The sequence below is a fragment of the Coffea eugenioides genome, chromosome 6 (assembly GCF_003713205.1).
Source record: "Coffea eugenioides isolate CCC68of chromosome 6, Ceug_1.0, whole genome shotgun sequence".
In the NCBI taxonomy this organism is placed as follows: Eukaryota; Viridiplantae; Streptophyta; class Magnoliopsida; order Gentianales; family Rubiaceae; genus Coffea; species Coffea eugenioides.
Genome location: NC_040040.1, coordinates 7744556 through 7766199, shown reverse-complemented (window position 1 = coordinate 7766199; position 21644 = coordinate 7744556). Strand labels below are relative to the sequence as shown.

General features: G+C 36.1%; 1 protein-coding gene across 2 annotated transcripts; it reads right to left on the bottom strand.

Moving 5' to 3' along the window:
• Positions 1-3323: 3323 nt before the first annotated feature.
• Positions 3324-14899, bottom strand: LOC113775307 (TBC1 domain family member 15). Of its 2 annotated transcripts, XM_027320125.1 has the most exons (16): positions 14680-14899; positions 14318-14491; positions 13582-13633; positions 12697-12804; positions 12114-12198; positions 11568-11622; positions 11020-11424; positions 10535-10615; positions 9340-9399; positions 8699-8797; positions 8482-8592; positions 7506-7577; positions 7286-7402; positions 5987-6136; positions 5041-5141; positions 3324-3726 (listed from the first exon to the last, which is right to left on the bottom strand). In XM_027320125.1, the coding sequence occupies exons 1-16, from the start codon at positions 14740-14742 to the stop codon at positions 3399-3401; spliced, it is 2061 nt and encodes a 686-aa protein (XP_027175926.1). In that variant the 5' UTR covers positions 14743-14899; the 3' UTR covers positions 3324-3398. The 2 variants fall into 2 exon arrangements, with proteins under 2 accessions (XP_027175926.1, XP_027175927.1); XM_027320126.1 differs by lacking the exon at positions 10535-10615 and having other exon boundaries at positions 14680-14898.
• Between the last annotated feature and the right edge of the window lie 6745 nt (positions 14900-21644).

Below are 21644 nucleotides of genomic sequence, written 5' to 3'. Positions count from 1 at the left end.
AATATATCATATTCTGATGCTGCTCTAGTGGTTTAAACAAGTAGGCACGATGTTGAAATCTGGCTGCAAGATTTTACACCCATTGTTAATTTGTCTTGTTCAAATGAGTGGCTATGGTATTTCAAGAAATCTGATCAAATGGTCCAATTAGGTAAAAATATTATTGTGGGCATAAGCATGTATACATGTGGTCTCCTTTTCAAGAGTCTCAAATAGACTCCTATCCTTCAAACAGGTCCCCCCCCCCCCCCCCAACCTCAGCTGGGAATTGGGATTCCGTTTCCAAAGAAGAAAGGTCCCCTAGTATTGTAAGTGCGTGCTTGTTCATGCATGCCACTATTGCCTATTTGTCCCATCTTTTTTCGAAGAGCTAAAATATTTTAAAGTGAGTGTGAGAAAATGAAAAAGTACAAATATATTCGTCTTTGTCAAAAACTAATGGACATGTACAGCTAGCCATACGATTCTGATATGAAGACAACCCTTTTGCTGGAAACAAAATGTGACCATCCCTCTGTTTTCAAATGTCCAACATTTCCACCATGCCTGATTTCAAATTAGTCAACAAGAAGATACGAGACAGAGAAAATAATTATTAAGTTCCCTGGCCTGAGGACTTGTTCGCATATTTCAAAATTGTGTGCGCGTGTGTGTCTGTGTATATATAAAGCAGATATGAACTGGCTTTTGTTTAATCAGCGTCTGCATAACTGAATAGCAGTTTATTTGGTTGTCTTGGCATAGAAATAGAATGGTTGGCGGCTTGCTGGATCCTAGGGGCCAACTGGCTGCGTTGACTATTGAATGTTGATATTCATTCATTGGCAACGGAGAGACCATATGTCAAGAACTGTTTGGCTCATTGGATTTCTTCCAACTACTGGACCTGGACGGCTGCTAGCGAGTTAAGCTACAAGCATCCAGTTAAGCTACAATTTATGGCTGCTGTTTTTTCCAGACTTCGGATTAATTTGGAGGATTTGCTTGTAATACTCAAATAATTCGGCTTAATGACAAATAGAAAAAAACGAAAAAAAAAAAAAAACTTAATCTACATAGACATTCCTTTTGTGCGATAATAATCTGCTTGTTTAGCTTTTTGTGGTCAAATGGTGTCCAAATAAAGCAGCATCCACAGTAGGACGGGAATGCGAGCCGGAACTTAGATTGGATTTTTCTGTCTGTTTTTGTTCTTTTTGTGGTAAATTACACTCTACTGCTCCTTTATCAGATTTGTCACCTCTAGCCTCTAGGGATCTCTTTTTCAATTGTTTGAAATTACATGGGCTTAAAATAAAAAAGGAAATTACATGGGCTTTTCCCGTAAAATACCCCATCAGTTGGCATAGACTTAACGGGAGAGATAGCGTAGAGAAAAATCATTTTCCATCGGACAGCTTAGTTCTGCACAACGAGCTGAAGAAAATTTAAAATGATTTTAAAAACAGAAGGATGTTAACAAAACCTCAGGAGATTTCAATGCAGTTTATCGTTTGCTGTTCGTCTGTTTGATGTTGATCCTATATGACGTGTTCTTTCTTTCCTTCTGGTTGAATTTATGAAAATATATGGTTAGACACTTGTAAGATTGCAATCGAAGAATAACAACAGGGATGAATGATCATTACATCCTATTAACAGAGAAGTACAAAGTGCTTCGCCTGAGTTTACACTACCGTCTGGTGTGTGCGTCGGACATAAAACATTGACAGTTGAATTTGGCAGCAAAGCTTTTAATTGACATGACTACTGGGTCAAGTACTCGTGTTTCACTAAATCCAAATCAAGCCCAGACAAGTCCTGCTTACACTTCTAAAGAAACAGCAGCATTCCAAACAAGGAACTTGGGTGTCAGACATGAATCTGTGAACCTATTGGACATTTAAAGTTTGGAAGGCTTATGGAGTTGAGGATCCAGAGGAGACGGGCAGGGCTCAAAACTGGGAGTCAGACTGGCAAATTTGTCCACCACTGGCCCTTCTGGTCACCCCCAAGCCTCTGCAGTTCATTAAATATACTTCGATTGTACGATCTGTAACCTGCTCCAGTGTCAATCTAGTTGCTTTACTGGCGAAAGAAATACTCCTACTAGTTTGCAGCATGTGATCTGATCTGGCAACTGAAAAACATTTTTGACCCGTTCCCGATGGAGTGGGAAGGCCCAGTAAGTTCATTTAATGGCATCAGGATTATGATTCATCAACACTTGGCATTGTTGCCCGTTGCCATATCACAATAAAAACTTGTACTAGCATAATAGTCCTTCCCCCCCCCCCCCCCCCCCCCCAAAAGTCATGAGCCGAAGCTTTATGCTCTTGAACTTGAACTTGTAAGCTGGCTATTTTGATGGGCCCGTTCCCTTGTTCCTTGTTTTGTTTTTTTTTTTGCTAGATGTGCACCGACTCAGACGGGTGCACTATGCGCTCGTCCGAAGGGCAGAGTGCAGGTAGCCTGTCACATTTGGTGGCAAATGGTGAAAGACTGTATTAGAATTTTGACCTTCCACCTCACCAAGCCTTAAGGCTTTGGTGATAGTCACTGAGCTAAGCTCAGTCGTTTGCCCGCTCCTTCGTTCAAGGAGATGGATTCCACATTAGCAAAATATGGCTGACTGTTGGTCCATTCAAAGCTGAAATATAAGGTTTCCTCCTCTTATTTCTTTTCCTACAAATAGAAATAGGAGGTGCAAATGTAAAAACCAGAAGCTATAAAGTTTATACGGATTCTGGAACTGTGAGAAGCTGAAAACATTTTTATCTCTCGTCTCTGTGTTTTACTCTTTTGGCAAGCATATGACGACATCTTTCCAATTATTCCTTAATTTCGGTAACACGTTTTTAACAGAAGATTGGTTGAAAAGTCATTGCAAATTCTCTTCGTGTTGGCTCTTCATTTAACAAATGTGCGAGTAAATTAATCATATTTTTTTTTATATGCTATCTGATTCCATCTACTTGCTCACAAAATAGTATAAGAGTTGGTCTATCCAATTTCTAATAAGGAGTCAATTAATCTAATCAGTATGGCATCCGTCAACAGATGGTTCTTGTACATCTACTGTTCCACCCCCGCCAAAGCATCAAACAAAAAGCCCGCTACTTACAAAGGACAAAAAGCCTGCCATTGACAGTGTATTGACAAAATTGGATGAATGTTACGCCATCTGAATTTGAATTTAAACATCAAATTTTGTATGTGACATGCATCTAGATCCGCTAATGTATACACTGTCAGTGTATAAAAAATTTACCCTTACAGTAATAGCAGATAAAGGAGATTAATTTCTTTTTTTTTTCGCTTGAGTTATCAATATATACACTGTATTTAACACGTTATTTAACATATAAAATTTTTGTCTCCACTGCAAGTAATGAAGTAAGATACAAAAGAAAGCATATTTACAATATATCATCATCCTGTTGAGCGTACATAGACGCCTCCTCAACAGGCAAGGAAGGTGGAGTTCCAGGGGGAATGCAAGCTGCCCCATTTTCCCCAGCACAGAGACATAAAGCCTCCGCATCCCTGAGGATAGCATCAAGGTCAATGTGACCACTCAGCTCGTTAATGAATTTGAGTAGTGTATCAAAATCCATCTGCTCTCCCATTATCTTGCTGCGGTATCTTTTCAGGATTGCAACACAAACATAAAGGTGCAAATGCTCGCTCAGATAGTGAGTCCACAATACTTCCCATAAGCGCATTGTTTTCTCATATTCAAGTTCTCTGCAGCAGACACAAGTTATCAGCCACAACATACATAAAACTCAAGATCTACAATGTTCATAGGCAAAATCATCAGGTTATCCATAATCTAAAGAACAAATGATATAACAGATTAAAACTTCAAAAGGTGATAGGTCTATCAAGTTATATATCCCCTACTGGCAGCTGTTTCCGTGTTACCCATTGTCTACCAATACAGAGACATTAAATTTACACATAATACATATTTAACAAACAGCTCCACCACAAGAAGGAAGAAAAGTAATCCCTTAAATGGGACAGCAGAATCTAAATTTCACAATTATGCAAAAGTAAAGCATGAAGACTTCCTCCTATCTTATATTTTTGTCACATCACAAATTCCAAGCCTTTTAAAAACAGATTAATTCCAAACCCATTATTAAGAAAGCAGTCGAGAGATACAAAGCGCTTTGAATGGACATAAGATTATAGCTTCACTTCCAGCTAATTCAATCAATTTTCGTTCTCATGCCAAGTTTAAGTACACTACAATGCAAGCATAATACAACTATGCACATAATTGTTCTGGTTGTACAATATTTAGCCATTTGCAGGCAGCACCTCCATCAACTGACTTGAGCAAAAACTCCCTACCTCAAACATAAAACAGAACCAGTAATGGAAGTTTCAAGCAGGAAGAAACACCAACCAAAAACTACCTCATGCAAAGATAAGTGAGTCAGACAATTAACTTCCCATTTTAGTCTTCATCAAGCATTTCAAATCTATTCAAGCTGTTGTTTCATGAATAAGTGGCCCTTAAAACATCTACCCATGTATTCCCGATAAGTGAGTGAGCAGATAATCACATATATCCAGTACTGTTAAAAGATGCAAAGGAGAATTTAATGCCAAATCCCCAAAGTTTGTAACTATAGTTGAAGCTCTGCAAGCAATGCATCAATTGTGCATGACACGACACGTATAATAGGCCACTAGTGTTTGCCTTCCTAATTCAATCAGTTGTTGAAAATTTACCATCTTCATCCCCTAGATTTTCGGAACCCAGTTGATATTTTGAACTCAAAAAGGGAGTAAAGAATCCTCATTGTGTTTAAAGGTAGCTGCTACATAATTTAAGAATCCTCATTGTGTTTAAAGGTAACTGCTACATAATTTACTCAAATATGAAATATAGGAAATAAAGGGATGCCCTATAGGTACATAGGACCAGACACTGTCAACTGTCATAATAGCAAATTAAATTACAAAGGAACCAAATTTAGATAGCAGAGAACAGTAGATGAAGAAAAATTAGCGCATGTACAAATTAACAAAAAAAGTCTAACTTGCCTTTTGAATTGTATAAGTATCCAACGGAAACAGAAGAAATAATTCAAGCAATCATTCTGGTTGAAATAATTGTGCAATGGGCTGTCCAATATCTCCACCAACTGCCATGACATAATACAAATATTCATCAATATCTTGAAAGAGACTTCATTAAATGTCTTGACAAAATCCTCATTAGCAACAAAGCAACAGGATTAAGTTAAGCTACACCCAGAATATCAACCTATAATTGATTTTCATTTTAACGAAAAAACAATATTCTTAAAGCAAATAACTAATCAGTCTTGAGATGGTAATACCTGGCTCCCCTAAAAAGGAATTCTAAAAACATGATTATTTTCAGCTTAAGATTTCCAATTCATGGTCACCCCAGAAAAATGGTCAAAAAATAAATACAGCATTCTAGTGCAAAACAACTTCCATCTGAATAGTGTTCATACAAGGTTTTGAAGTGTCCTCAATAACTTTGAGACAACGCTTTTTTGTTGTGTTAATATATGAATGCATCATTAAAGCCAAGAAAATTACTGGCTCCATTACTAGAATCATTTATAGTGTTAAGAAGCGCATGACAAACATTCTGCCGTTATCGAATGTATGGTCATAATTTTAAGTTCACTATAGACAACTGTTTTCCCACAATTTATTTTCCTCAAAGACACGTAGCAGAGCAACAACATACTCACTAAGCTGTACACGTTACATGCTTCAAGTTCCATTTGCTAAACTCAGTTGCTATTTTTGACAGATAATCCATCAAGCAGCACACATCTTTCAAGCATCTAGCAATTTGAATTACAACTGATCCTCTATCAGCAAACTGAATGGGAAACAAAAAGCACTCAAAACCACTCTTCTGGTTTGCTGAAGCACAGTGACTACTACTAAATTACAAAATTCATCAATTGGCGTGCATGAACAAAACACAGAGATAGTGTGGGAGTACCTTTGACAAAGCAAAAAGTTGAGAATGCATCCCATTTTGGTCACGATTGAAATTCGGTCCAAGGCGATCCATTAGCGAAACAAAGCACCAGAATGATTCTGATTCATCTTTCATTACAAATAATATTGGAGAAAGAAGATCACTCATACCCTATAAGATCAAGAGAGTAAAAAAACATAAGTAATGACATAAACAAGTAGACTAACTTGCTGCCATTTCTTATAAGACCACTACTCTCTTCAAACTAAACATACTAAACCCAAGAAAACTCCTGATCTAATAATAATGCTAAAGATTACACTACTGAAATGGAGAATAAAATTTTCATTATGAAACACCAATCTCTGATCACAATTTGTGAAGAATGTAAGCAATCTGTGTGAGAATTTAGAGATGAATCGATTGCAGTGGCATTATAAAATTTACAGTCTGTTATTTTTACCCCAATAATAAGTCAATAGAATTTTAGAATCACAAATTGAAATCTTAGCTTTCCAAATACAAGTATTCCTGTTGAGACAGGATTTCTTTCAAAAGTCCTTGAAAGAAAGGTTAAGTACTAATGGACAAGCACAAGAATTTTAAATGACATTATTCCGGGGGGATTTTGCAATCCCACATGCTGAACGATTAGAAATCCCACTAAATTTCAATCCCAATAGAATTTGGTAGATTATTTTAAGATACTGTAATATTAAAAGGATTAGTAGTTTCTTCTACTTTCGATTTGATGCATGCTCTTTTTCAGGTAATATAGAACAAAACTCATATCTTAAAATCCAACGAACCCTTTAGCAGTATCCAGATTTTTCATCTAACTGATCAGCAAATGGTAAAGAAGGTGTCAAAAAAAGATGTTCTTAAGATCCATGCAATCCTTGGAGTGCAAGAAAGTTATCCTACAGCAGTACACGTCGCATAAACACTTGGGATATCTTCAAGTTGCAAAACTAAGGAAAAGAATTTCTGTTGTGTGTTCAATTTTGTTGTTCAATGTTGTTACATAATCTATAAATTGGGTGTAAGACACATTAAATGCACAAAGCTATTGTTAAAAGTCCTCCAGCTATCTCAATCCATGAGGTTGCACCAACAAAATCAATTGAAGCAAAAACTGTTTATCTACCTGTCTGTTGTCACGATCAAAGTTGTAGAATAAGTTAGCAGCATATCAAAAATATATAAATCAGGTATAAGGATTGTTTAGTTGAAGAAACCTATTATTAGAAGACCTAGAGCTATCTATTAAACCATAAGTCGCACCAACAAAACTGATTGAAGCAGAAACAGATAAACTACCTGACAGTACCCAAGATCAAAGTTGTAGAATGAGTAAGTGAGCAGAATGTCATGTAAAAGATTCACATTTGGATTGTCATCGCCATCATAGAATGGAAGTGACCTGTCAGTCCTCACCTTTAAAGCAAAGGATGAGATGATTAGAGGTAACATGCGATAGTTGCTTACTAACACTGACTGAAAAAATTTATGACAAGCAAAAGAACAAGATCAAGCATACCACATCTTTCTCAATGAGGCCTTTCCTCTCCCTAAATTTTGTAAATTTTCTTGCCTGCGCAGGTGATATGCTCTACATAGGAAAATCAGGCAAACATCAGATTTTCCTGTGATACATACCAGCCCAGATTCTTGAACATTATGTGAGTATTAAGTTTCAAGAGATAACAGAAATCAAATGGACACCTTGTAAACAGAAATGGAATTCTTCCCTATCACTCTGTTGAATACAAGCATAAACCTAACAGATGCAATGTTTCGGATCAATTTGTATGGGTGTTCTTCTATCTAGTAATACTCCACAATAACATTTGATCACAATAGCACAAGAGTTTCGAAATATATACCTGATGTATTGACATCACAAACAATACACATCACCTGAAAATATAGCACTCGCTACTCAGTTTACCCTTTCTCTGGCACAAGTATGCAGTTTCCTTTCACTATGTATTCTCTAATGACCCATTTCTCTCTTCAACCAAATACATGGGAACAGAGAATTTTTCAATGTGGATTTCGAGCTGCTTTATTAAATCAAAGTTTTAGATAAGGTTGGAGGTATATCTTCCAGAACAGAACCTAAGGAATGAATCAATATAAGATTCAAACTTTTCTGAGTTGCAAAACTTTTTAACAGTCCCATAATTTAGGTATTTACCTAAGTCGATCAAATTTCACCAAACAACTATAACTCTGAAACCACTTATGAAGAAGGCTGTTAAAGGTTTTATCAGGATTTATTGATTTACTGGAACTTCTCAATAACAATTACAGATCTTTTTCCCGGGAACAGTAGCAGGTGTAGGTTAAAAAAAAAAAAGTAGTGGTAAAATAAGAAACCAAAGAGAACAGAAAAGCATAGGTTATGAACAGAAAAGATAAGAGTTTAACGTTAAAACGTAACCACTTAGTATTCAAAACATTTTCTGATCCAAGGCCCCCAACTTCGTCAGTAGTTTAAATGATTTGCAAACCTGCCATTGGTTTTTTAGAGTTTCATACTCCAACTTCTTAACCGACACAAGATATTCCCTCTCTGCATATGTTGAACCATATGCATGGTACTCCAACAAGCATGGCCAGAGCTGAAATCATGAGAAATAAAGTTAAACTTCCCATCCTGTTTTGACTAATCAATCTACAAAATGAGAATTGATAATTCAATGGATAGCTCTGGTTTTCTATACGGACCTCTTTCCGCAAACTATGCTCCACTCCACCATAAAAGATTCTTTTCTTCAATGCTTTTTCATCCATCACTCGCCCCTCAGAATCCAAAAAAGTTGCCCACTGCAAGTATACTTAAAAAATTAAGAACCCAAAATCTGAACCAAGGAGGTCACCCACAAAGTTGTATGCTGGAATCTATGTTGAAAGATCATACAAGCATTGCATATACAAAACTAAATGCAGAAAAGGACTTATCAGTAAGAAATGAGCCAAAAGTTGAACAAAAGGACTTTGTTCACTATTAAAAGAGAAGGTGCAGTGGAGGAAATCAAAGCACAATTCAATAGAAACACTAGACAAGAAATCCACTAATCAATAGCCACAGAATATGAATAACTTGAACATAACATCTCTCTCAGTATCTATTACTGATGACCAATAATATCTGCCAGAAAGCCTACTGAAGTTGATGAAAGTAGGTAAATCATTAAGTTCTTCATCAATGAAGGCAGATTCTTACGCATGCACGTTCAAGTGATGGTTTTCTAGATTACCAGCAAAACTAAGGACTTCAAAGTGTTTTCAGAAAATACATGTTATATCATAAGCGCCCTAAAGATAATGCAAACAACAACTAGTGGAAGCATAAAGCAAAACCTCACCTCTTCGGGTCCCAGAGGAGGCTGACGTGGTTTTCCCCAAACTAGTGACAATTTGTCTAACTGCCAGAAGAAATTTGTTATTTAGAAATTACAGTCCAAGGAAATTCAAACTTATTACAAATTGACGTTCATAATACCACTAATTGATGTCAAAACATGTAAATCAATAGAGGCAACGCTCATAAATCATTATGTAAGGTACAAAATTATCAACAGAGGAAGTAAACATAAAGCTTAAAAGGAAGATCCTATCACTCTTAAATCATGATAACAATGCTGTCATAAAGACAATCTTAGATAGATCTTAACCATCATAATACTAAATTTGGCATCCGAACTCTGTAAACAGTACATTCCATTTACTCTAGGAAAGCCCTACTCCTTCAAAAGTCATTGTATGCTAAACAACATCATCTCTCTCCTTTAAATTCCAGCCTTTTTGCGTTCCAAAATGAAGGGCCATGTGTATGAGCAATGCCTGCTATAATTAAACTTTTTGAGGGTCCCAGCCCTTTGAAGCTCATAAAAAGGATGGCTCACTCAAAGAAACAAGAACAATGCTTTTAGGTATTGATAAATGCCAAATTAGTCCATATAATCAAGACTAAAATTCAGCGACTGCTTCCTTTCATCCATTCATGAGGACCATCCAAATTTTCTTGTGATTGTAAGACAGGGAAACAGTATCTTCTGAAGATTTGGCATTGAGAAACTTCATTTTTCTCATCCTCCAACTTGCCCCTTTCCTAACAGTACTTACTTGTAATACTCCAACTGCATGTTTTTAGCACATGGATGTGAAGGTTCATGTAGAACACTTAACAGCTTTACAGCTGCACAGATACAAGATGATATCAAATTTTACTGCTAGACTATTGTGATGCAAACAGTTCAGGAACCCCAAACTGGTTCAGAAACCTCCACACAAAGGACTTGTGAGTATTCTATGCGTAACTGAAAACCCTAAGAAGTGATCCACTTCAGGAGGGAATGGAAATTAAACTCCATCCCATCAGCCCGTAGATGATAAAAATGTGGCAAAAGTACCCCAAACCCTTGGCACGTTCTAGAATGATTGTGTACACAACTTAATCTAAAAAACTCAACAATTAAGTCCTACTATAAGGAGGAGGTAACCCAACAAGGTAAAAAAGCACACAGAACTTTCAATAAAACCAAGGGCTCCTTGTTGTACCTCCTTACAATTGACAAGCTCAAAAACTCCGACATTTGTGGCAGCTTCTTCATCACGATTTTCATTCCTATGTGAAGTTTTCTGTTTAAAATGGACAAAGGTCTGCATCAGACAGTCCGGGCGTGGAAGTCTACACTAATCGGAACAATGTACTTCTGGATCACACTCGTAATACACCTTAAACTTCAAATACATTAGGCAACCGAGCATTTGAGTCTTTAAAAATCATTGGTCAACATGCAAACAACCACATAAATTCCTCAACAGAAGCTTCTAAGATCTAGGATTGAGCAACTTGTTTGGCTAGAGAAACTAGAATATATCCATTATATACCTTCCTCCCTCCTCCAATCATTATATTCTATCAACTCCGGAACAAAAACCAATAGTGCCTATGGTATTTTACTTCAATAATGATTCTTGGACAACAAATTGAGAATTCTTTAAACAGTACTGAAGCAGATAGGGAAAAGTAGACAGAACACCTCCAGAGAGTCTGACACTACAGGGACTTCATCAGGAACCTTTGGGGAGTCATTAGATGCTGGAATTTGAGGGTAATCAACCAAAGATTGATCTTGTTTCCTCCTCTCATTAGCAACATAGCCATCCATATGTGCTTCTCGAAATAGTTGTGATGTTGTTTCACGGGCAAATCTGGTCACGAGAGAGAATTTTTCCAGAACCTGGATTGAAAGATCTCGAGCAGGATCATTAGTCTTCTGCCGCTGCCTCCCATTCTGACGGACACCACTAGAGATGCTATCAAAAGCACTCCCGTCAGTCTTCTCTTGATTTCCACTTGCTGGAGATTCATTAGACGCGACAGAAGTCGATGGACTATTTAACACAGAAACAGCCCTGGGTAGCTCCAAGGAAGATAAAGTTCTCTGAATAAAAGAATGTTGACTGTATTATTGTAAGATTAATTGTTCAAATAGGCTATTAGTGATAAAATTCATCTCAAGAAATTAAAAATAAGACAAGAATTTTCTATTTGCAAGCAAAAGAAGTTGCTTGAAATGAAGTGCACCTGAAGGGGATCCTGAAAATCATTCACAACAAACACATTTGCATCTTCCGCTGACCTGGAAAAGCAAATATCTTCTAAGAATCTAGTCAAGTTCAAACAGTAAAAGCTTTCCAAGAAAAACTTGAAAGTAATCCAGTTGCAATCTCCAAAATCAGAATGGGGTCACTGTAGACCATAACAGAAAGTGGTTACATCATCAACAACTCAATCACTGAGGCTGTTACAACCTTCAAGTATCTTTATAATGTTCTTTGCTATTATTTAAAGGAGCTCATTTAAGGCGAACACTACCAGTTAGCTTTTATTATTATTTTTTTACTTCTTTCTGCTCTGCCAGCAAAGATTGAAATAGAAGAGAAAGAAAAAGGAACCAAAGGCCAATGTAACTTCACTCCCATCTATCAAACAGAATGGCTGCTTTATAGAGCACTTTGTGAATTGACTTTGGAACCGCTTAGTTGCAGCAAGTGACCATAATCAAGGGAATAGAAGATTGCTTTAAAGAAAAGAAAATTACCAGACCAGTCATAAAGAAAGAGTACCTACCTCACAAGAAAAGACTGTTGCTTAACTGTTGCAAGAAACTCTCTAACACCACCATTATAGAAGTAAAGAGGAGGAAATGCTAGGCCTGAAAATAATAAGTCCATCAAAATAACTACATAAACGACACAATAATTCCTTTTAAGTGCAGGCACATAGCTGATACTAAGACCAGTAGAAAAATCACTAAAATAAGAACCCGCTTGGAGCAAGTAGCATACCAATTTACCAATTTAGAACATACAAGGTACTAAAACAATAAGATTATCAACAACATGAAATTGCAGTAAGCACCAATTGTGCAGGCAACATTAACCACATTAGTTTGCTCAAAAAGAAAGAGAGAGAAGACGACCCAATAAGAAAGTTCAACTGTGAACCACGTTAGAACAATCTGTAACATAGAGAGGGAGGGAAGAACAAATATTCAACGTCTATCAACTATTGCTACATATGAAACCATTAATTTGTTTAGTCAAGTCATTTAAAGAATCCATACTTTTTGAAGGAAATAAAACCCAAGTAATCGCGTATAAGATGGAAGTATTGATCCAGAGGAAAGACACATCAAAGTTTGTTAGCGTACCTGAAGTCAAAACTACAATAATATACTGCCACCCAATTGTGGGATTGTGCCTGCGAATTGACTTGATGTCCGAGAATGGTACTGCTCTTATAGTATAAAGATTCTTATCTGCAGAAGGCATTCATCAATGGAAACCATGAAATTCAATAACTAACCTATAAGAAACTAACAATCCATACAAACATCTCAGAATTATCAGAAACCAACCACATGATACTTCCTAAAGCTATTTCAATACCTAATTGATGATTGACGTGCTTCAGAGAAAATCACTCAAAAGGATTATTGTCCATAAAGCATTCTAGTAGCTTGCACATTTTATGTTTAGAAGTGTATATCAACCAAGAGAGAACTTTACATGGACAAACAAAAATCAGTTACAAGACTAGGTGCACTCAAAACTCTTATCTAGGTTGCAACAGGACTAAACACACATAGCATCCTTGATCATGAGGCACATTTCCATGTCACAGCCACTATACTAGTTCTATGGCAGAGAAGATGCTTTAGTAAATTATGTTTTCATTCTTCAAATTAGGTAAACAAGCAAAAGAGTCTCAAGCTTCATTACTTGAATACAATTTGACAATTATTCAATATTTCAGTTAAGTCATCAGGAATACTGGTATGTTCAGTTTTCTAAGTACTCACAGTGCATATCAAAGATTTACTCCTTGGAAAATACCAGGATCATAATAGATTTAATAACAAGCACATGCAGAGACTTCCTCTTTTATCCTAATGTTAGGTTGATTGAAACATGTGCAGAATCATCAGGTCAATAAATCCAATTGTTAATTATTGCTTAGTGAAGGGAAGTTGTATTAATTACCAAGAAATACATTTGAACTTGCAAAAATGCATAATCCAACTAGTAAGTTGTACCTTTCTCTGTCAACCTTGCGTTTGAGTTTTGCCCTTTGTATGGGATCCACGTCTAAAATGTAATAAGCACCATCAAAACCAAAATAGAAAGATTCAACCACTTAAAGTAGACAATACATTGGAGATGGGATGCAAAAAACACTGCATCCGATATGATTTCACATTTAATCCACAAACTCTATATGATTAGAAACATTAATTTCATCTCTTAGGTTCAAAATCATGCTCAGTGTCAAAAGCTTTAGCATTTGGAATCTAAGATTGGGGCATAATCATACTCATATTTTAGCAAAACATGCTGTTCCAATTTCAATTCAGTAGCCCCGCTAAATTAAATGCCACATCAAAAGACGCCAAAAAGACTAAAACTAATGTTCAGATATTATAGTGACTTCAATTACAATACATGACGTTCGATTGCCTCCACTAGGTAAATTGACAAAACGCTTTCAAATATGAAAAATAATATTTTGTATGGTGTCAATAAATTTCTAGCTTTTTGCCCTTCTTCCCCGCCTTTTTTCCCTAATTTCCGTTTGATGGAATTCAACTTAGTCTCACAGCTCCACCCAAAATATGCATTTTATCCCCATGACGAATACAAGCTATTTAACACAAGCAGGTAATGTCAAAACATAGAATGTAGATGAAATTAGGAATAAAGCAATTAAGCAGCAATAAATTACCATTACTGTCGACACATGACCACAATTCAAAATTGACAAATTAGTATTACCATAAAGAGAGCAGTCCCTTGCTTAATCAACTTCAATCGGCCGCGGATCCTCTCGGACGCAAATTGAGTAGGATGAATTGTCACATTATCTTTCAAATACACGATCTCAGCACCGTCGGTTTCACCCGACGAGCTCCTTCTTCCACTATCACTCCTAGCAAAGCTTGACGAACCCTAAATTTCACATACGCACGTAAACAACCAAATTAACTCTAAAAAATTGCGCATATAACCTAAGAATACAATTAGACCTAGTTCAAAATCCAAAAATCGACAGTTAAATACAATGGAAAGAACGACAATCCGTGAGAATGATGATCAATCAATAATGAAATAGAAAGTTGTTGAAAACAAAAACTTACTTGTTGCATAGATGCGGCGTAATCGGCGTCGTCGGAGAGATCGTTAACCTCTGTTTCATGCATTACGGTGGAATTCTCACTCTGTGTTATTGGGGTTTGTGTGCGAGAAAGAATAAAGGAACGGGGAGAGACAGCGCGAGAGAGAGCTGGAATTTTATCCCCCACTTTTCCTTCGACAGGAAGGCAGGCAGAGGCGGGGCAAACTGGTGATGTGGAAGAAGACTATAGGCGGTGTTTGAGCGGAATTTTGCGCTGTGTCGTCTACGTGTTCGATTGGATTGGGAAGTGAAACGTCATTTGACCATTTGGGTCCCAATCAAGCGTTGCGAAACTTTTATTTTGGTGAAAAAGAAAAGAAAAATTTAGATGAGCTCGGCTCCAGCTCACCAGTCTTGGGCACTCTATGAGCGCGGATGCAGGGGTTGTTTTGAGTGGAATCTGACTTTTGGCCTGTCAACATTTCGGGTTTAGATTCGGACCTGAATCCAAACCTGTTTACCCTGATAAAAAAAGTGGATCGGATATAAAATATTGGATTCTGACCTTTATTTTACCTGTATCCATTTAAATGAATAATAGTTATAAAATATATATATACTGATTAATATATACATATTATATTATATGTATACATATTAGTAATTATAAAATGTATATACATATTAATATATAATTTCAGGTACAAGTATATTCCGAACCCAATTGGATCCAAATCTGAGAGATCAAATATAAGATTCATTAGGTGTGCAGGTCTAATCCGGAACAAAAATAAATAAACGGATTTGGGTTCGGAATATTCAATTTCAGCCCGAACTTGACCCATTGACTAGTCTAATCAGGGCATGTCTTGAGATAGACCTATTATAGAGGTTCGTGTCGATCTTTTGTGAGAAAGTATACCATATTTGACAATTAAGCCAACTTGTATTGGCATCACAAAACTTTCTTTCTTTCTCAATCTATTAGCATTTATACTTTACCATCATCTTGGAATCCTATCAATAAAAAAAAAAAAAAAAAAAAACTTTGTGTGCACGATCTTCAATTTCATTAGTTTGCTGTTGTTATTGGTTGGACATAAATAGAATGGATATAAGATGCTAACAGTGTAAAACATTCAAATTTAAAGCTTATGATAGAAGTTAAAAAATATTAGCCTTGTTTGGATTGCCACCATCTTGAAATCCTATCAATTATACTTACCATCATTTTGGAATCCTATCAATAATGCAAAAAGCATTTTGTGTGCACAATTCTCATTTCCATTAGTTTTACTATTGTTATTGTTGGACATAAGTAGGACAACTATGAGATATTAACGGTATAAAATGTTCAAAATTAAAGTTTATTAAATAAACGTTGTCCAGATTGCTAGTTTCTATGAAACAATTTTCTCTATACATTTTTCAATAATTTTTTTTATCTTATATATATCTCTATTGTATATATTTCATCAAAAATTTTAAAAACTTACAATTCAAATGAGCTCATACAAATTTGCAAAATGAAATTAGTCCATAAAACTACGACATACCAACGTACCCGCTATTTCAAGGTGCTTTCAAGTTGAAATTTTGAACTTTTGAAAACCAAAGTACACCAGTCCCATCTAATATCCGGTGCACTTAAGTAGGTAATAGAAGAATCCATACAAGCAATTTAGAATCTAACGTGCAACCTTACCAAACATTAGAAATTGTTTTACTTTCGTCAATGGTTTCCAAGACCTCACAACAACTTCTAATGAGATTCATCTACATGTCCTTTTGACACAACACAATGTTAAACAACCAACCTAAGGTTGCAAACGAGTTAAATCAAGTCTAATTTTACCGTAATCAAGTCGAGTATCGATTCAATTACCAAACTCGAAATTGAGCTTGAACTCGATCTCAAATTTGAGCAGAGTCAAGCTCGAACTCGAGTCTACTCGATCTTTTTAAAAATAAAAATAATTATTTTTTATTTTAAAAATGAATAAAATAGTAATTTTTAAAATAAAATATTTTTTTATTTTAAAAGATCGAGTATATAGTAATTTTTGCTAACAAATAATAAAATATTAGGAATATATATGATATTTCTCTATTATATATATAATTATGCGGCTCGCTAGCTAATGAGTTTTCTATACTCGAACTCAATCTCGAATCAGGTTCGAGCTCAACTTGAGAGCTCGACTCTACCTCGATATTGATCGAATTCGAATTGAGTTTTGACCAAGTTGACTCATGAGCGATTTGATTCGTTTGCAACTCTAAGTCAGTGTATTGGTTGGTTTGGTGAAAATAAATCCGAGAATCAAGCCACGAAATCTCATTATTTTTCACTTATTGCTTATATACTCTCGTTTAATACAGAAGTTTCTTGTTGACTTTTAGTTTAATGATAGTCGAAGACAAGTAGCTAATTTTAGTGCTTCTTTCGTCCCACTACAATACTTTCGGCTTTTTTCACATAGTTAAACAAATCAACTACTTTTATTGGAAGAGTAAATCTAATCAATTATTTTTTAAAAATTAATTTAGTCAATATTAGGAGTATGACTAATCACCATATATTTACATTAATTGCAACAACAATACTGATGAAAAGTTGTACCATTCAAGATTTCAATCAAAGTAATTATTGAATATGATAAATTATAATCAAGGGTAACAAGTATATTAAATAAGAATATTTTAGTGAAATTAAAAGTTAACTGCTCCTTCCATCCCACGTTTATAGTCTTGATTCATCTGTATCAAATTATAGTCCACCTTTCAATTGAAAAATATAAGTTAACCTTTAACTTTTTAAAATACCCTTATTTAATATATTTATATAAGTATATATAGTCTACCTTATTTAATGCAGTCAACTTTTTTAGCAATAATTTCTTTGATATATGTCTTGACTGGTGCAATATACCATCATTATTGGTAGTATAATTAATGTAAAGGTGTAGTGATTAATGACACTCCTAATATTAATTTAAGGGTATTTAAAAAAAACACTAAATTAGAATTACTTTTCCAACAAAGTTAACTAATTTTTAAAAAATTGTGTAAGAAAAATCAAGACTATTAAAGTGAGATGGGGGGAGTATAATATTTTAATTTGAAAGTGGATTATAATTTGAGATGTATGAAAAAGGGAAAAAAAAAACCTATTAAACTAGGACGGATGGATTACTGACCACTGGTGTACCGGTCCGTATGAACAGTGTCCAGGAACTAGGACGCTGGAAATTTTGCAATTTGAACTTCCTTATTATGTCGAGCACATTCCCCTAGAAGTGTCGTTAAATTCATTTAGAAACTCAAGGAATTTATTATGCATGACGCTTCACATGATGCATTGAGAACATAACAAGAGAAAGCTTTCTCCAATAATAATGGTAATTTCAACTATAGCTTCCTTGAGCCAAGGGTATTGTGTTCATCTCATTTAGTCCCTGTCATTTTTTGCCCGGAAGCATTTTTAACTAGTCATTTTGTCGTCGAGTAATAGATGTGTTTTCTCTGTAATGTATCAGCAGTGATTCAGCACTATGAATATATGTGTGCACTTGAAATTTTGTCGACAGAATATGTATGTCATCTGCAACTTTTTGTGCTTATGCTTTATAGCTTTATGGGGGTTTACATTTTCCGAGTGTTGAAACATGCTTCAATGAACTTAAAGACAGGGAATCAGAATAGAAAAAGGAAATTCTGATAAGATCCCTTTTACGAGCGACCTGTTTCTTAGAAAAGATTTATCACAAATTACTTGGTTTGACAGCGATAGCCTGACATTTCCTTATGAAGTTCGTGAATTATTTACAGGAGAGGAAAACGTAAATTAGGCGCTGTTCTTCGTGCTCTATGAATTTGAGGTATATGTGCATAAACAAACTCAAACTAGTACATATTTGCATTTGATGCATGGGTAGTGATATACTGAGCCAAGAGGTTTTCTAAGTAAACTGTATCCGATCCAAGCAGGACGATGAACAGGAAAACGATGAGATCATAGAATTCTTAAGCGTACTACGTTTTAGCAAGTCGTGGCTATAAAACCCATGGATCGGATCTTCGTGCTTATAATTCTCGAATTGAATATCTTATATGTAAATCTGTTTGGTCTTTTCGGAGACATAGATTAGTTGTTAGACGGATGAAATAAAGATACGGGATAACACGATGATACTATTCGCTTCTGACTATTGATGCTTCCGTGATTAAGTTGCTTAATCCAGAGTACTAGAGAACTACTGATTCTCCCCGTATTTCTATTGTATCAGGCAAGCATGGTTTGATGTAAAGGAAATTTTAACTTGAGGGATGCACGGGTGATGATGTTCCACGTCCAGAAAGATGATCTCCTTAATAAATTCATGATCTTCGACAAGATCGTGATCTTGTTAGGCCAAATTTTGAAAGTTTGGAAATCGCAAGGTTTTTAACCAGCGGCTAGTTCTGTAACTTAAAAAGACAAAGAACATATACAGCAGCAGCAGAATTGCAAACGGAAGGCAGAAGAGAACTGAAGGGGATTGGAAGGAAGGGGGAGGCATCGGTTAATTAATGATAGGACTCAGGTAGATTTTGAGAGTCCGAGGCATTGTACAAGTGCTCCATGGTATTTGCTCTTGGGAAATTTTGCCTACGATCAAACGGCGGATCCCAACCGTAATAACCGAAAAAATATACTCTCGTACAAAGTTGCGGTCCACTAGAATGCATTGGTTTGGCAGTCTTTTCAGAAAGTAAAAGCCATCTATTCAACCACTAAGGCAAATTCGCAATAAAGCTTTCGGGCTCTTCTAGGAGATAAACATGCCTGCATTTCTGGACAGACTACAGGGGGATCAATCATGCATCCACACACACACGACACAGCTGAAGAAAGTGAGAGAGAGGGCCTTGTGGGGGGTGCAGCAACTCGAGTTCGTGGGCAGAAATGTTCTCAGTGTCTTCGCAAACTGACAAATGACGTTGGCCAAATTGACATGCATGATTGAGACACAACTATCAAGCATCAACTGCATCATAGAATAGCCAAGGTTTTGTTGCTTGAATCCGATTCATTCCGAGTTCGAGTTGAGTCTGTCAATCGGTTGGCGACCTTGTACCGTTTATCAAAATATATAGATCGTATATCTCAGTCCTCAAGCCAATTGTTTGCTCTCTTTGAGATTGAAATAGTACGGTGTGGTGAATGAGGTTTCATGCAAAAAGGCTACTGGTGGAAGTTTATGCGGTGAAAAAATTTCCGGTTTAAGTTTTATTAACCAAGGAAAAGTAAATCAAAGTTGGTAATTATGATATTTTTATCGTCAATCCAACTTCGTTTCTTGACAATATAATTTGCTTTTGGGCTGACAAAAGAAGTAGAAGCTTGCGTACGAAGGCTGAAAAGCAAACCAGACAATAATTTTACTGTTTATAATACCACTACTAAGCGGGACTGAGACAACGTAATCCCGCTAATTGAATTAAACGAAAATGTTTAGTATGAAGAGAACAGCTCGCCTAAACGCACTAACTAGCTACTAGCAGTATGTAACTTTGAAAACGATGCAAAAATTGGGTTGCTTCGTTTTTCTCTCCTTTTGGTTTCAACTCCCATAAGAGGATTCAACTATCCCCATAAGAATATATCGTACTCTGAAAAATTCAAAATTTCAACCCATTCCTATCGTGAAGCTGCCAAGAATTGTGTCATGTTCTCCAGCAGAATTGAAGGGCCACCATGACAAACAAGAATTTTTTATTTTTTTTTTCAGAAATGAGAAATCAAAGGGAAATAAAAAGGCCCACTAATGTTAGAAAGAAATCTTTGGTGAGAGGAAAACAGGGATATTTCTTAGTCCACCACTTTGATTAAGATTTAAGCATTATTAGAGCGCACACAAACTGGTCATATGTTGCTCTCAACATGACATGAGACAACAAAAATAAAGACAAGACAATCCATTACTAGTAAAATAAAAAGGCAAATGTAAAGCCATACAATAGAAACAAAGCCAACTTTTGACCATCTTTTCCACTTCTAGTCTTTGCAAACACACACACAGAATGAGAGAGAGAGTCCTTAGGATCAGGGGTTGAGAATAGTAAACCAAGTTGATGAGGTGCAATGGCTTAAGGCGTGGGGGAATCTGTTTGGTTAGTGGCACGCGAACTTATCTACAAAAATCATGAGAGAGAGAGAGAGAGGGAGACAGAGGAGGGTACCTGGGTAAGATTTGAGGGTAAGGAATTTCTAGAGAAAAAGATTTCATGCGAAAAAGAAGAAGAAGAAAAAAAAAAAGAGGCTTTTGGGATTTCCCAAAATCATCATAAGGGAAAAAGGTAGAGACCCGACGAGGATGAGGAAGCCAGAGGGCAAACGGAAAGGCCAAAAGGGTAGAAATTCAAGATGATTGTCCCCCAGTGCAGGCCCAAGGCAAAGGCTTCTTTAGCGCCGGTGTCCCCGCTTTGGCTCATGCAATCTTTAGTGATTAGAATAGGTGTTTATTAATTTGTGACTAAAATCATTAAGTTATTAAGATTGTGTCTCACATATTTGTTATTTGCAAATAAAAAGGGTTTGATGTCACATTGCAACTTCGTACGTACGCAGCTGCAGCTGCAGCTTCCTTCCGAAACTTCTTTGTATGTAGACAATCCTACGCTGACATTCTGCACTCCTGTTCCCAAGGTATTTTTCTCTTTTTCCCTTGTCACCTTAGTGCTTTTGCTTCCTTCTACGTAATAGTTACTAGTATATTGTCTCTGCTCCTAAGCTTGTTGGTCTTTTGATAGATGACTAACGTATAAAAAGTCTTGCACGGTACACGGCTCTATCTCATTATTCTATACATAGCGTCACTACCATAAATTGATAACTTTTGTTGTGCAAACTACTCAGCCGGCCACCCAACGACGAAAACGAAATAAATGAAAACTGAAACCAAACCATTGATGTAATTAATGCAGGATATACCATGTATATAC

Bases quoted from the DNA above. Each gene is read 5' to 3' on its own strand.
- LOC113775307 (XM_027320125.1), bottom strand. From the start codon at position 14,742: ATGCATGAAACAGAGGTTAACGATCTCTCCGACGACGCCGATTACGCC. The intron at 13,634-14,317 runs GTAATACTAATT...ATTACATTTTAG, and splicing joins AAGGGACTGCTCTCTTTATG to ACGTGGATCCCATACAAAGG. The intron at 10,616-11,019 runs GTGTTCTGTCTA...CATTTTAAACAG, and splicing joins TAGTGTCAGACTCTCTGGAG to AAAACTTCACATAGGAATGA.